This window comes from Erithacus rubecula, assembly GCF_903797595.1.
Source record: "Erithacus rubecula genome assembly, chromosome: 10".
In the NCBI taxonomy this organism is placed as follows: Eukaryota; Metazoa; Chordata; class Aves; order Passeriformes; family Muscicapidae; genus Erithacus; species Erithacus rubecula.
Window position 1 is genome coordinate 8,560,231 of NC_136662.1, and position 16,988 is coordinate 8,577,218.

Genomic DNA, 16,988 nt, shown 5'->3' on the forward strand with positions numbered 1-16,988 from the left:
AAAAAAAATTTATATTGAAATACTATAACATTATCCTTACTGTTATTACTGATCCCCAGCTATTTTAAAGTAAATGTTGAATCCCTCTACTGAAATAAAGAAAAAGGCTTTTTTAATTTTAAGATGGTCAGAACTTAATTTCTAGTAGGTATGTTAGCAATCAAGAGAGGTATTTCTGAAGAAAAATATGTTATCTCATGGTTTTTAAAAAAACCCAGTTCCCTTTTCTTTGTTTGAAACTTGAATCTGTTTCCTCCATTAGTGTGTGTAATTGACATATTGGTTTAGGTACTTCTGTTACCTTAATACCAAACCCAAACTTCCCACAGAGCTCGTCCTCAAAGAATTTGATAGTTGTTGCTAATTCAGGTAGTGACAAGGCATTGATTATCTGTGAAATATTCTTTAGTGTCCACAGTGCCATTTATCTCCTTTCTCATTTATGCCATGAAATCACAGACCCTTCTCATGTTACTTTACATGTGGTGGATGTCTCATAAATGAAATTAGGAGCTTGGAAGGTACTGTCCATATTGTCCAAGGGATCTTTCTTTCCATCTTTACGCTGCTTAATTCATAAAGCCATGAAGAATCATTGTCAATTGCCAAGAATATTTCCAATCAAATAAGAAAAGAAAGAATGTTGTGACTTGCACACAGAAGTTTTAGATTCTAAGTTCAAAGTTCTAATGTAAAGAATGGGATAGACACTCATGGGATCCACATCTTATTCAGAAAGTATAAATTGATAGTATCCAATAATGAAGAAAGCATGCATACAGTTTGTGCATTTTCCATTTCTCCCTTATTAAGTATTTTTGATTTATATGGTTTGTACCTGTGATGTATTTTTTATAGTACAAACCAATTCCAGCTTTAGCTTTCAGTTACAGGTTGCTGCAATTCTTTATTGTACCAGGTCCTTAGACCTTCTACTTACTTTCCTTTTTTGGGCTGTTTTTACTGGCCAGGTGACAGGACATGGAGCTTATGGAGAAAAAGGCCAAAAGGGAGAACCAGCTGTGATTGAACCTGTAAGTACAGATGTCAGGGAGTTTTTCAGTAGCACTGTATAACATATATTCACTGTTAATTCATCATTATCAAGTATTGTTGTTCATGATAGGATGAACAGCATCCACATTGTCCATGATCTCTGAAACAGTTTCTGTAATGTGGATGGTATAAAATGATTACTGAGCATGGTCTGTAGCTACTCCTTCGGTTACATGAAAGACTAACCACATGTTCCTTAAAAAAGGAATATCCTGTGCAGAGGAAACCAGATCATTGATCTGATCTTCAGGCCATCTGGTAACTGCATCTTGGACAGATCTACCCAGATAACTTTCAGCTTAGGCACAGGTAACATCACTGCAGGTTTCAGCTAGGGCAGGGAAGTCTTCCTCACTATTAATGGCACACAGTGATTCCAATTCTCGTTCTAGTAACTGTAGAGAGAAGATTCCTGGAAAAGTTTATCAAAACTCTAAGGAATGTTGACTTAAGTAGTTCAGATAAAAAGATTTTTTATGTTTTTCTACAAAATAATAAATGTTGTGTTCCATCCACCCCTAGGGTATGCTCATTGAAGGACCACCGGGACCAAGAGGACCTGCTGTAAGTAGATTAATCACAATTTCCTTTATTGCATTTGATTTATCCACTGTGCTTTTATATTCACAAGTTAACACAATATTGGTCTTATTATAGTTCCCAAATGTGTATCAGATTTAGGACTTCTAATAAGGGAAGAGAAAAGGGTCATCTCTAGCATTTTAAGTGACAGCAGGCTACAAGCTAATGGCATGTGAAAAATCTCAGTTTTGAATGTTGACTATAAATCTTTGTAAGAAAAAACAATATGCTACCTTATAAATTAATTTATCCAAATATGTGGTCATCATAACTTTCCACAGAAAAAATTGTTTAAAAGTCTGCAAGCATTCATCATGATTATGTTGTTCATTTTCTATAGGGTCTTACAGGTCCCCCAGGTTTACAAGGTCCTGTTGGTCCTCCAGGTGACCCTGGTGAAAGGGTAAGTCAACAAACAGATTATCCCATGCATTCATGGGACATCTTGCACTAGTTGCAACAAGGATGAATTAGATCCTGATCTGAAATAGATCCAGAGGTTAGAAACGTCAGCAGAACCGAGGCTGATTCATTCAGCGAAGCAAATCAGCTAAGAATCTGGACTAACATTTTCTTAGTGGTAGAAATATGTGCTGTAAATACAGAAAGACATTTAAGTTCTGTTTTGTTAGTATTTTTCTGTTTTGATGTGTTTAGAAATATGCTAAAGTAATAGATGCAAACATTTCATGGGAATTTCAATTAATTTTTTAAAAATCAGTATGGCTTCAGCTAAAAATATGTACAAATATAGAGAAAAACAATCTTTTCAGAATCAAAACATGGGAATATTGAAAGTGATGAATAATATTGAGATAATCTTGGAAGAATTTATTGGTCATATTAAAAAATATGTTGCTTGAGGAGCCTATCCAGTCATGGTAGTTTAAATAGTTAAAATTTAAGCTCTTATTTTAATCTTCATGTTCTAATAAGCCTTTTCTTGCTGCCACCACCAACACAGTTTTAAAACAGCCTAAACATATTTATTTGAGGAAAATATGCTGCTAAAAGTCTTTCCTGTGTTTTATGAGAGATAGTTTACTGCTGAATCCAGCATGTTTATGCTGTTTTTTATATATAAGATGTTGTGAAGATGCTATCAGAAAAATCCCAACAATGCTTTACCTTGCTAGTAAGTCAGCATCCACCCTTCTTTCATATTTCTGTCTTGTAGATTAATTGAATATTCCAAAATTTGAACTTGTAAAATGGGAATTTTAACACCTAGTAAGGGAATAACTACCAATTCCTAATAAAAACAACAACAACAACAACAACAACAACAAAAATAACAGTACTTAGTTTTGTAATTGGCTGCTTACTGAATTCATCATAAGGAAATTCTTGACTAAGCACGTCATGTGCCTGTCACAGACCAGACACGACACAAATATATAATTGCAGCAATTAGGCTGAGAGGAGAATGGATTGGGAGCAGCCCTGCAGAGAAGGACTTGGGGGTGTTGGTGGACAAGAAGCTTGACATGACCCAGTAACACACACTTGCAGCCAACCGTATCCTGGCTGCATGAAAGAAGCATGAGCAGCATGTCAAGTGAGCTGGTTCTGCCCCTCTGCCACTCTTGTGTGCCTCTTCTATGAAGACAGGCTGAGCTGTGGGGGAAGGCTGCAAGAGAAGTGGAGAGAGACTTTTTACAAGGGCCCACAGTGATAGGACGAAGCGGAAGGTTTTTAAATGGAGAGAGAGCAGGTTTAGATTAGATACTGGGAAGAAATTCCTTACTCTGACAATGGTAGGGCCCTGTAACAAGTTGCCCAGATGGCTGCACCATCCCTTGAAGTGCTCAAGGCAGGGTTGGATGGGGCTTTGAGCTACCTGGTCTAGTGAAAGGTGTCCCTGCCTATGGCAGGGAGGTTGAAACTAGATCTTTAAGGTCTTTTTCAAGCCATTCTATGAGTGTAAATTTATGTAAGTGACTTATTATGTAAGTTTTCTCTTACATTACCATATTTTTTTCCTCACCTTTTTTCTCTCATGTCTTTATTCTCTTAGGGTCCACCTGGTCGCCCTGGTCTTCCTGGTGCTGATGGTTTAGCAGGTCCCCCAGGTACCATGTTAATGTTGCCGGTAAGTTATGGGTACAGGGTAAGCAGCCTACAAAAACTGGGAGTGTCTTTCAAGAAATGTATAGGTATTTTATTTTCTCATCTAATTTTGTCTGTGGAATGAGTGAATGACACAGAATTTCTTTTATGGCTTAAGCATTTCAAATTCATATATATGGTACCTTTCTTTTCCATATGCTTTAGCTTCCTCATGGCTGACAGATTGGAACCTACACAAGTCAATTACAGACACTGAAAACCACTTTATCTTTTTAACAGTAACTATATTTTGCTCCTGTATGTCCCAAACAACGAGTTTGCTGTTGTACAGAGGACCTGTACTCCCAACAGGCGTGTGTGCTTTCAAATCTCATTGACATGGAGATTTTTAGGTATTCCACGCTTCAAACTGGACTTCAGTGTCCTCTTTGAAGAGTGAGTGCATCCTTTGAATAGAAATATATGCACATAGCCAGCTCTGCTCCCACTGGAGTCAAAGCAAAACACCATCTGTTTTAGCAGGTGGAGGAACAAACCCAAAGCTGTTAAAGTATCTTGTAGCACTGGAGTACGAAAAGCACTATGTGCTTGGAATTAGTTATTCCTAACTGTGTATATGGATGAAAAAGATCTGTGTCAACTCTGGGCCTAGACAAACTGTCCAAACTGGACAACTAAACTGTTGTCAGCAGTGCAGGATTCATGGTCCTGATACCCAGTGTGCCTGTGCCTTGGGAAAGCTGTGCTTCTTGTTGCAGCCTAGCACTTCTGCAACATAGCAAAGCTGACAGTAACAGTGCAGGAGCACAGGAATGAGCAATTAAAAATGTATTCAGTAATTTATTTTGAAATTGTCAGAAATTACACACAAATATCAAACATTTTTCAATTTTGTGTCTGCCTTAATTTTAAATACGCTTTTAATGTTGGTAGCTGCCAATGTTAATTTTGGTACATATTTTCATTGACTTTTGCAAGTAAGTAAAAGTCTATTTTGGCCTCTTTTTTAAGTGAACAAGGAAACATCAAAGGGAAACCAAAATCCTATGAAATCAGGAAAATATTTGCTCATAAGGGATTAAATTTAGCCTTCAGTTACTATCACCAATGCCATCATACTCATGTTTGATGCAGTAGCCTCCATGCAGCCATCTTCTGAAGTTAGCAGAATAAACTAAAGACTGTGACCTTGTGACTTTGAAGTGGTTTGCACTGTTGCAGCAAGTAACAAGTATAATTTAGATTTGATAAATTCTAAATCCTTTTCTTGTTTTCATCCTTGCAGTTCCGTTTTGGTGGAGATGGTGAGAAGGGCCCAACAATCTCAGCTCAGGAAGCTCAAGCACAAGCTATTCTCCAGCAAGCTAGGGTGAGCACAAGGAGCCAAAACCTAATTTAATTTATATCCTGCAGGAGGCGAAGTCAAAGATGGGCGATATTTGCTAACATATTCTAAAACTCTGTTAGTATAGAACTTGTGTGATCACTGGTAGCCTTTTCTTGACACCTGGTGTTCTTTTTGTTTGTCTTCTCAGATTGCTATGAGAGGTCCACCTGGTCCTATGGGACTCACTGGAAGACCAGGTCCTGTGGTAAGTAGACAAAACAGGGGCATAAGTTTAAGAACATGATGATGTGGCCCATGGATCTCATTCTGGCACTGCCTACCCCTCTGTATTTGTACTTACTTTGTACTCAGTCGAAATTAATATTAAATAATTAAAGCTATAGTTTGTGTTCTTATTTGAGGTCTGCAACGCAACCTAAATAGTAAATGAGTTTTTATTGTAGGTTTTGTGGTATTTGGACAGAGCACACTGCTGGACTTATAAAACTAGAGAACAGTTTTACATAAATGTGCCTCTACAGTCAATCATCTCTGTAATACTACTAATACAATTTGTTGTAGTAAATGTGAAACTCTACAGAAAGAGATAATAAAGCGAGAGTTTGCAGAATCACCTTTGCTCAATATTTAAGCTAAATCTGAAAAGTTTGTAAGAGGCATTTCTACAAACAAATAAGAGCCACAGATTTCTAAAAGAATTACACTTTATTATTTCAGTCCTGAATTTGACTCAACTGCTAGCACCAAATGGCCTGGAAATGGCTCTGTGGATGTCAAAATATCTTAATATTTGTATGGAGTGTGTACACTTGTATTTTTAAGCAGATTTGTAAAAGCGCAATTCTTTTCTAGAGCAATTCTCTTCCAAAGTAAATAGTAGCTACCAAGCAGAGAATCTGGCTCACAGACTCCTGATTCATCACATTTAGGTATGCAATGCTTAAAAAGAGTCAAATCTATTTGGTCTATGTAACAAACTCATACATTATTTCCAGCAATGTATTTAATTCAAGAAACTTGCAGGGTAACATTCAGTCTGTACAGACAAAGATCTGGAACTGCTATAAGCAAGGAGGACTTTGCAAAGGCTGGTATCATACTGACAGTATGTAGCAGAGGTATATCCTGCCTTCATACTCATGATTTTGTGTTTTAAAAGCCTTGATTAATTTCTGTATGCAAAGTTCAGCAAATTAATATTAATAGTAATTTTGCTTCTAAACCACCAGGAGGCTCTAGAAATCCAACTTTTTGATCTAGAAACATTTTTTGGGTGCAGTTCCAAAGCAAGTTTCTTGGTCTATAAATTGTTTTTTAACCCAACTTCTTCTAAGAATTAAAAAGTTGGAGCTTTTATCCTTTATATGAATTTAATTTTTTTAAATTAATGTGTAGCAAATAAGAATCATTAGTAACGTATTAGTCACTAAAAGTTTGAACACAGCAGTGTCAAAGCCTGAGTCTAGCCTTAGTTGAGTCAGGTGTTCACCTGCTTAGTTAATACAGCATAAAAAATCAATGTCTGCCTACAGATAGGAAATGTAATCAATTATATTAATTAAAAGTGGAGCTTACATCAGAGAAACCCCAAGAGACAGTCACCACCTACCAAAACCAATCCTCTCTCCACTGCCAGTACCAGCTCCGGATCTGATTTTCAATTTGCTTAGGACTTGAATTAATACCTGCAAGGTCAGTGGGGATCTTTCCACTCCAGAATGTCAGACTCAGCACTAAGCCAAGCCATTAGATTACTTCTTTCTTCCAATGTTAACTAGAAGAATTATCATTTTCCAAAGTTCTGCAACATTGGTAACAAACTGCCGTATCTTTTTTCCCTGAGACTGTATTCTATGTGTGCATGCCAAGATTTTTTTGGTCTATTTTTTCTGTTTTTGTGAGACCTCTAGCTTACTCTTACTATGTCTGCCTCTGATTTCATGTACAGTATGAATGAATATTTGGTTTTGGCTTGTTTATGATTAAAATTTACTCCTAAAATCTATGTCTTCATTTCATAATTGTAAAGAGATGTAGTTATATAGATTCTCCACTTCTTCAGGATCAGGTACACGAAGGACTTGATTAAAAAATCACTGAAGTTCATTACAAGATTAGACAGGGTGTTTTTCATTGACTACACTGATCTTTGGATTGAACTCTGAGACTGTTATTTTCTGTTCAACACAGAAATAAAGGAAGAGGTAGCTTTCAGGTCTGTCTTATTCCCTACAATGGATGCTTTTCTGATTGCATTACTTATGTTCTTACTGTGCTCATACTGAGCTCTCAAATGCTAATATAGAACAAAGAGTTACATTTTGCATTTAAATCCATGGGAGTTTTCTTTGGTAAGAGAAATATTTCTGTCCAATGTTTAGATCATGATAAATTAAGGTAGATAAATCTGGAGATGCAAATGGACAATTCACACCTCCTGATGAATAAAAGATTATTTACTGTTTCTACCTGTAATTCATGTATGGAAATAGAAAATAATTTATTAATTTAAATAGACTCTTGTATATTAAACCATATATGTTGTTTTTTTTAATCTAGGGTGGACCTGGAGCAGCAGGTGCTAAAGGTGAAAGTGGTGAACCAGGTCCTCAGGTACAATAATATTCCCTATTATGCTTGAGCATGTTTTAAGATAGTTCATTCATATCAATTAGAAGAAATCAATCAATTATATGCTTCCTGCATGCAGTTGAAAAAAGATATCCTTCATAATACTATCTGATAATTTCAATGGCTTGATCAATATTAAAATTGTAGTTAAAATCAATAGCTTGATTGTTGATTCTGAAATATGAAAGTAGCAATCTTTGTATAATAAGGAGGAATTATCACATGTAGAGTGTCATCAGTTGAAAACTTGTTTTAATTGTGTCACTTTGGGCTCTTTCCTCTGTTCAATAATGATATATTAGTCTGCAACTGGATGACATTGGGCTCTGAGCATATCATATCTCATAAGGTGGAGGAGGTTGAATTTGGTTGGCAATTAAACAGGCTATTTCCAAGAAAGATGTGACGTAGGAATAAATCTTTAGGAATCAGTGCATGTTTTGCTTCTCAGCCTACTATTATATAATCTTCTCCACAGTGATGTCAAAGAACACTGAAATACATAGAAATCTTTCAGCTTAAACCAAAAAGCAATAAAGAGATTGTGAAAGATATCATGAAATAAGAATCCAGAACAATGATTTTGCCAGCTCTCAAGCGGTATCATGGATTTGATGCATTACTAAGTGCCTGTCTTAAAACTGCACATGGATACTTCCAGTAGAAAAACTATTACAATAAAAAGAGAAAACAAAAAAGCATTCTGAACAGTTGTAAAGTCTTTCAGTTTGCTTGCTTACATTTTTAATGTTTTTTTCTTTTCTTACACATTATTTTTGGATGGCTTGTCCTTGCCATTGCTTTTTTGTCACCTGAAAATGCATTTGGATGGAGGATGAAAAAATTTCCACTGTTACACTATACAGTTGTCAGTGAAAGTTACATGTGTTTGGAAAGTGAAATGTTTTTTCAGTCTGGGGTAGTTTGGTGCCTCTCTAGTCAAACCTATGTTGTGTAAAGCTAGGACAGCATATGAGCTCCTTACTAGCACAACTCATGTTTGTGTATATATCTGAAATATGTACTCTTTGGTTTTCACTGAATAATTGCAATGGGAATAAAATGATTTTGGCATGAAAGGAAGAAGTTTTTTTCAAACCAAAAATCTTTAAAGCCGTGAAAGGAATGTAAGAAACTTACATGTTAAAATGATGACTTTTGCCATGTGTAGTGCCATCTCATGAAAACTGGTGTTAAAATTTGTAGTGCTAAGGGCAGTTTGGATGCCTAAGTACTTTTAAAACTAATGGGAATCTAGGAAGCAGAACGCATCTCCTAGGGAGAAAAATGCAGCTTTGTGCAGAAAAAAAATCTTGCCTTGTTCTTGAGGTGAGTTTTTTTGCTAGCTTTCTGCTGAAATTAGTGGAATTCTAAGTATTGCCCTCTTTAAATTCAGGGTCCTCGTGGAGTCCAAGGTGCCCCTGGTCCAAGTGGAAAAGCTGGCAAAAGGGTAGGTAGCATGTAGAGCAGTTCTGCTCTGGGTAAATATTTCTTATTTAGATGTCCTTAAATATTAATTGAATCCATTATGCTTTGAAATGTTTGCCCCTTTGGGTTTTTGCAGGGACGTCCTGGAGCTGATGGTGCCAGAGGAATGCCAGGAGAACCTGGTGCAAAGGTAAATAATAATGAGACCTGAGGCTTTACTTCAGTCTTGGAATGGGCTAGACAGATTTTATGTAGGTACCACAGTTTCATCCAGACCAACCCAAAATTCTTCTCTGAAGTGAAAATACTGAGGTTTCAGATAGCTGGGTCAGATGCAAGAGCTGAGAATGAATCATCCATTTAAAATATGGTAATTAATGGTAATTCCTAGTAGTCTGACTTTGAAGGAACTTAATTCTTGGGATGTGATTTCTCTCTTTCTGAGTCAGTTTCTATTTACAGAGTATCAGTAATAGTAAAGTCAGTTTTGCAAATGCAAAGTGCAGTTGGAACCAAGCTTTTCATTTCAATGTGAAAATTATTTTTATAAATAGCATTACTACAGCACAGTGAGAAAGCTGTGGCATCTTCTCTTGCTACAGTTTGTAGAAGCAAATTTTATGTGTTTGATCTATATGCTCAGCCCCATGTGTTTCATTCAGTAACAAAAGTGTACATACACCCAAGGTGTAGAAAGTAACTTTTAGGGGAAAGGCACTATTTATTCAGAGAATGTAACAGTCATTTACTAAAACTGTGATTTCTTTCTAGGGTGACAGAGGATTTGATGGTCTTCCTGGCCTCCCTGGTGACAAAGGTAACCGGGTAAGAAGAAAAATATGTACATTTATTCCTCACTGAACTAACAGAGTCCCAGAAATAATTCATTATTCATTAAGAACAGTACTAAGGGCTGAGGGGAAAGTTAAAACAGAATGTCAGCTTTTAACTCTACAAATAATAGGTGTTCTATCAGGCAATGTATTCCCCATGAAACTTTTGAGTAATATCAATCAATAGACAAAAAATATATAAATTTGTAGTTTAAATATATTTGCAGAATTTAGATCACATCTTCAGCTAAGTTTTTCTTGAATTTTTCTTAGTTCAGGAATTTGCCAGTTGGACTTCAAGTCTTTGCTCTAAAGGAAAGAGTAATAGGGAAAGGAAATTAGCATGAAATTTCTGTATCAGGAGCATGCCAAATTTTAACTTGCTTAGAAGCTTGCTCAAAAAAGTCAATATGAATATTTCATTTAAAAACTGAATTGTTTAGTGGGGCTTTTTCCAACAACTGCAGCTTAAAGAAAGGTCACAGTCAAGTCACATAAATTAGGAAAATTTTTAGCAATATTTAAAACAACTTAAGTGTTTGTTTCTTTTGTCATACAAATCTATGGAATGAGACTTCATGTTTCCCTACAAAGTGCAGAAATAATCACAACCAGGGATTTCTGCTTCAGATTGTGCCACTAATGTAGGTGCTAGCACCCTGCTGAGTGTCCCTCCTTTACTGTTGTCCTGGTAAGTGCAGTGCACCATGAAGGAAACAGTGAATGGGAATGTCAGCAAAACCACTTCCAAACGTGCTAAAGCTCAGTGACCAAGGAATTATTACCTCACCCTCACCCTTCAGTGGGTAAGCACAGTTGTACTTCCTAGAAAAGCTCAGTTGTGTTGGCTACCAGGCCCTAATGTAGTTCTTTTTAATAGCATCTAAGGATACCCTTTTGAGTTCTGTTTGCAATGGGTAAAGGATTTCTGCTGTCATAAAGAATTTTTTTACTCCTCTTTCATCACCCCTGTTTAGGTAAAGAGTGTAAAGCAGTCAGTGCATCCCATAATGGAAGCCCAGTGTGCTCAGCAGGCCAACAGCAGAGGGGGCTCAGCATTAAGCACTTGCCACCTGCACTCAGAGGGCTGAGCAGAAATTTGGCCTGAGTCAGGCAGTGTGTGTCTGCTTTCCAGCCTGGAAGATTAGACTTGTCTGTGATACCTTCCAAGTCATAAAGAAATATTTATTTGTTCAAATATTCCAATTTTTCCATATTTCTGTTCCAAAATTAAAAATTTAACACACACCTCCTTTCCCTACCCACAAAAAAAAAAAAAAAAAAAAAAAAAAAAAAAAAAAAAAAAAGCCTCGGTTTAAATTTTCAAAATAGTAATAAAAATAATTACTTATTTTTGTATTCTTTCATCACACTGTTTAAAAATCACTACATTCTTGTGTTTCTATGGAAATCTTCTGTAAAAATATGCACTATTGTTCTTGTGAATGCAGCTCAGTTCAAAGCCAGATAAGATGGTTATAGCTCTTGGAGTCTTATATAGTGACAATATATAATGCAAATTCAGTTCGGTTCTCATTGGCTTGCAATAACAAACACAAAGACAAGTGAAATACTTCTGTTGAAGTTACATTTCAGCTGTAAAAGAATCAACATTGAAAATTCATAACTTTAGAGTAGAAGTTTCAGGACTGATTTTAGAATTAGTCATATTGGACATATGAGGTGCAAACTGAATTTCTCTCTTAGGTTATGTCTCTGTCAAACACAGGTTTGGACTTTCAGTGTAGAACAGACCACATCACGTGATGTCGTATTTATTTTAACCTCATTGTCTGTGACTTTGAACTTTTTGTATTTAGATTTACTAGATACACAGCTGTTCTTCAGTATAAAAACAAGACATTTTATACTTTTAAAATAGGTCCAAAGAGAAAGAAATTCAGGCTTTAAGAGAACACTTGAAGGGAAGAAATAGAGCTGAAAAACTGAGAATGCTGATAATGATAGGAAGTTTTATTCTTACCGAATGACAATACCAGGACATTGAATGCACACTCCTAATCTATATCTAAGTACCATGTGATTGCAAGAACAGAAAGGTAGCCCTTAAAGGGATGAGCTATTTCAGTATTTGAAAGCCTGAGTCAGTTTTCACCTGGATATTAATTGGAAGCCAGAGGAAAGACCATGCTTCTCATGTGTCATCTTTCAGAAGTGTCATCTAACATGTAGAAAAGCACATTCTCTACCTGAAGATAATGTAGAGTAGTTGCAGAACCTAGCAAAATACATTAATTGCTGTATGAATTAATCTTGAAGGTGTTAGAGAGCAGTTAATAAAATTTTACTTTCCCTTCCATGCTGGGGGAGGACAGAAAGGCAGTAGAATAAAATCCTAACATCCCTAGTATTGGGGGATGTGCTCTGGGTATATGAGGGTTACCTAAAATTCCCTAGGAAAGTTTGGAAGTGTAAAGAAGAGAGCCACTGAACAGTGACTCCATATATCTCTACCAGAATCCCCAGCAGTGGTCAGGCTCCTTGGAGACACTGATAAAATTAAGGCAAACAGCATGAATACTTGGGTGCTGTCCAATGCCAGAAGGAAGTCACAGTCTCAAAGCCTGCTGCCCAGAAGGAGGTCAGTCAGTGGTGTTTGAGCTCTGCAGCACACTAGTTCTCTTCAGGAACTGGGAAAGAAAAATAAATCCTAAAAGTATGGTCCAGAATCTACTGAGGTTCTGCATATATAGACTTGAAAAGCCCCAGCCTCTGAGGGGAAGTGTGGAAGTCTGGCTGCCTTCCAAAGCCTCAGACAAACCAGTCCCAAGGCTCTCAGTAGCTGGTGCCAGGCTGTATGGTACTGAAAGGTGGTTAGTAAATCTCTGTCTAGTCCTGGGCCCTGCAACTGGTTTCTTAACTTCTGCCCCATGGACATGTCTTATTTTGCTGCAGTAATGCATTGTGTAGGGGAGAGGGAAGGTGGTGATGAGATGAAGGAAAATGAGGGTAACACTACCTATGGTAGATGTAGCTTGTGTATGTTCTGGGGCCAAAAATCACAGAGTCAGAGAATCACAGAATATTCTTCATTCAGAATTGGAAGGGACCCACAAGCATCATCAAGTCCAACTCTTGTTACAGAGTGAAATTGTACAAACACAAATTATTCATTGTTTCAAAAATGCTCATCTGTCCTTATACTAAAGTAATGAAAGATTTTACTGAGTACTATAACTTACAGATTTTTATCACTGTGTCAAGACATGTTTTGATACATCAAACTTCATCTAACGTATTTGTTTTCATTTCCCTTCCCATCCATTATTGTTTCCAGCAGCGGAAAGTTTCCAGCAGTTCTTTTAATGACTTTCTTATCCTACAGGGAGACCGTGGCCCACAGGGACCTCCTGGCTTACCTGGTGACGATGGATCAAGAGTAAGTTGCTTTTCACACAGGAAAATCTAGAGTGAATCCTCATATAATGGGAGTAAGGTCATGATACATGTTTGTTTTTTCTAAAACCTGTTTTCCTTTTGCACAAAAACAGGGAGAAGATGGGGAAGTTGGACCAAGAGGTCTCCCAGGTGAAGCTGTAAGCAATTCTTTCTTACTTTTCTGTTACAAACAAAATTTTTTTCCATTCTATTGTTCTGAATTGCAGGTATAAAAAATATTTCAAGTATTTGTATATAGAGAATACAGTTTCTGGCTGAAAAGCAAAAAAAATGGACAGTTTTGTTAGGTTTGAAACACCATTTACAGAATTAGAATTAAGTCAAAGATATATCCACCTAAGTGTATACAACTTCCAGAGCCACAAATGCTATTTCTTAGTTGTGTAAAATCAGTCACTGCCATCCTTGATACATCAGAATACAGACAAGCCCCTGTTGCTTTTAAAGTGTTATTTAAATATCTACTTATTAGAAAGTAAGGCCTGGGTTGTCCTCTTTTTTCACACTACCATGCATCATCATTTTACACTTGCTTCACATACAGAATTTCCACTCCTGTCAGTTGGAATTCTGCAGGTGCTGTCACTGCAGGACAGAGTTCTGCATTGCAGGCAAGAAATCAAGCCTCAGAAAGGAGAATTTTACCCTAAATGTCTGACCTACTGCTGCCTACTAAAAAAGTACAAAGACATTGCTACAGCCAGTGTCAGTGATTTGTGACTGTATCAGACATGGGGAGACAGGAGACTCAGTTCTGCCCACTTTAGCAGCAGAACATGGATGATGACACACTAATGAAAACTAGTACTCATTCACACAGTGTAGAACTAAAAGATTATGTTATAGACCAAAATCTTGTTCACCTTATTTATGAGAATAGCCATTGGTCTTTTGTGAAAGTTTTTAGGGATAAGAGCAAAAAATCCAATTTTTGTTTTTCATAATGTCTTATATTTATTGTAATAAAATTTCCAGCAAATTTTAATTGCTTATTGGATCCTTACTACTATTGGATAAAAACACTGTTTTGTAGTTAGAATAGTATATAGCATATGACACACCATCATGCTTTCAAAAGAAAGGAAAACAAATATGTATGTTAATGTTGAGGTCAGACCTTCAGGCCAAGACACAGCTGAAATTTTAGTGAAAGATTCTGTGCCAATGTTCTGCGCCAGGAAATATCAATATCAATCTCTCACCTTTCTCTATACAGAGAGAGGCAAATCAAAGGCTAAACCAGAGCTTGCCCTTCCACTGACATCCTGTTCAGAAATATAGTGCCCTTGAGGAAAATCTATTATCAGTGAATTTTTCCCTTTCTTCTTTTCTTTCTTCCTAAACACACATGCTGCCTTCCCTTCATCCTTCCTATTCCCTATTCCATTCCTCAGCCAGTCCTGCTCACAGCATCTCTGTTCAGAAAAAAATCATGCAGGTGTCAAAAAGGGTTTTTTCTCTTGCAGGGTCCACGGGGATTGCTGGGCCCCAGAGGAACACCTGGGCCCCCTGGACAACCTGTACGTATGAGCTGTTGAGTATTTGCACTTTCCAGAAGGAAAAAAGGAAGCCCACTGAAAACTGCTCTTGTTATATTGTTTTTTGTAGGGCATTGCAGGTATTGATGGACCTTCAGGCCCAAAGGGAAACATGGTGAGTGAGTAAACTGGGAATTAGAAAGATTCTAAGAATGCTTTCCACATTCTCTCATCTCTGCAACTATGCCATCCCTTCCATTTAATTAAACTTTTATGTCAACTATTTGGATTCATTATGATTTTATATGGAAAAGACAAGGCTTCTGTTACTTAGTTTTCAGCCAAAAGGCCTGACCATGCTGTCTCTCAGACTCCTTTAGCACCATGGACTCCAGTGCTTAGGTCCTATGTGTGGGCTGTTATGCTCTATTAAAGAAAAGGTCATGATATTCATTAGCATGAAAAAATTTCATACTGGAGAGAAAGTTGCTGGTAGACTTTAAAGAGGGAAGAACAAAGATGAGTTTGTACTCCTTTTAGTGCTGACAATGAAGATCTGTAGTGCAGAAATGCAAGCCTAATGCCCTACTATTTTTTTGCATGGTAGGGTCCTCAAGGGGAACCAGGACCTCCTGGTCAGCAAGGAATTCCAGGCCCACAAGTAAGTGTAAAAGAATTCTCAAGAAATACAATGTCATGTGCAGCAAATGTTTAATAAATGGAAATTACTGAAAGGTTACCTTTTCATGTGCAAAACCGATAAAGCTTCGAGGATTTTATAAATAATGCTGCAAATGTGCCGAGGGCAGTGGGAGCAGAGTTTTCAAGTAAGTTTTCAGAGGGATTTTTCATTCAGGAGAAAAATGACTCATTCAGTGTTCCTGGAATGCAACAGGAATGGCCACACCTGGAGGAGGGTTCTGAATAGGATCTTGTTACAGTCCTACTGCCAGAATAGTGGCTTGTGCAAAAGGCTCACACAAAACTCCTGATCTAACTTGTAAGGGGGGAAAAAAGCCACTTATATTTGCCCGTGTGTTTAAACAGATTAATGAGGGACTTTTAGTAGGGTGAATGTATGTACATTGTTCTCCTTGGTTTCTCACACTGGTTTCTTTCTAACAGGGGCTTCCTGGTCCTCAAGGTCCTATTGGGCCTCCTGGTGAAAAAGTAAGTTACAGCATTATTTTGTTATTTCACAGTCAGTTCTGTGCCACAACCTCGTGTATGAGCTTGAGGGCTTTGCTATCTTTTATGGAATAGTAACCTAAATTTAAATATTAGATCTTCCTGAAATCATTAAGTAAATGAATAACAAAATAAATACCCAATGTCTCCTCTCAAACACACTTTTTCATTTCCTCCCTTTATTTTGGATTAATTTTCTGTTATTACCTTAAGTATCCCATCTACAATATTAAGCTATTTGTACTTGCATTTGTTAAATACTTTGTTAATGTCACAGCAAGCTGCAAAAATTATTTTTCTTTTTGTTTTTTTAATCTCTTTTTTATAACGAAGTTTTACCTATTCAAGTCTGATTCTGTTCTGTTTTCAAGAATTATATTATGATAACTCTGCAGTGTAATTGGTACACTGTAGTCTGCTTTGGTGGCTTTTTCTTCATCTGTTTGCACATGTTCTTTTGTGGTGTGAAACCTGTCTTCTATTCATTAGAAAAATGTCACTATTGAATTTTATGCTAATTTTATTTTTCCCCTTTTTGCTGAATTCCTTCTCAATTAATTATTTGATTTTTTTTTTTCTCCTCTTCACTGTTTACCCTATTCTTTTGGAGAAATTAATTCTTTTTACTTGTCAGTGTGCTTAAGTATTATTCTGGCAAAATGGACAAGTTCCATGATACCTGCATTTCCTAGGCTTTCACAAAGGCATACCAGGCCTTTCAGCTATGAGCACTGGGGTTCTGTACCCTGCACTCTTTGCCTCTTGAACTTGATAACTTTCATTGGTGAATCCTTTTATTCCTGAAATTTGAAATAGTACTTAATTTTGTATACTGGAGAACTCTTCCCCACCTTTTGTTATATGTCTGCACATTCTTAGGGTAATTCCTGAAGCCTGTACTCAGGCAAGCATCTCATTGAAAATTATGGATCATTTCTGTAGGCTAAAGATTGT

General features: G+C 36.9%; 1 protein-coding gene across 2 annotated transcripts in view; it reads left to right on the plus strand.

Moving 5' to 3' along the window:
* COL11A1 (collagen type XI alpha 1 chain) overlaps nt 1-16,988 on the plus strand; it is a 128,171-nt gene that overhangs the window by 47,298 nt on the left and 63,885 nt on the right. For both annotated transcript variants that reach the window (XM_079314065.1, XM_079314064.1), the window contains 16 exons: nt 972-1,034; nt 1,579-1,620; nt 1,979-2,041; nt 3,656-3,730; nt 4,994-5,077; nt 5,244-5,300; nt 7,616-7,669; nt 9,084-9,137; nt 9,252-9,305; nt 9,887-9,940; nt 13,295-13,348; nt 13,461-13,505; nt 14,835-14,888; nt 14,977-15,021; nt 15,454-15,507; nt 15,972-16,016. In XM_079314065.1, the coding sequence (XP_079170191.1) occupies nt 972-1,034; nt 1,579-1,620; nt 1,979-2,041; nt 3,656-3,730; nt 4,994-5,077; nt 5,244-5,300; nt 7,616-7,669; nt 9,084-9,137; nt 9,252-9,305; nt 9,887-9,940; nt 13,295-13,348; nt 13,461-13,505; nt 14,835-14,888; nt 14,977-15,021; nt 15,454-15,507; nt 15,972-16,016 (897 nt within the window). The remainder of the gene's footprint in view (nt 1-971; nt 1,035-1,578; nt 1,621-1,978; nt 2,042-3,655; nt 3,731-4,993; nt 5,078-5,243; nt 5,301-7,615; nt 7,670-9,083; nt 9,138-9,251; nt 9,306-9,886; nt 9,941-13,294; nt 13,349-13,460; nt 13,506-14,834; nt 14,889-14,976; nt 15,022-15,453; nt 15,508-15,971; nt 16,017-16,988) is intronic.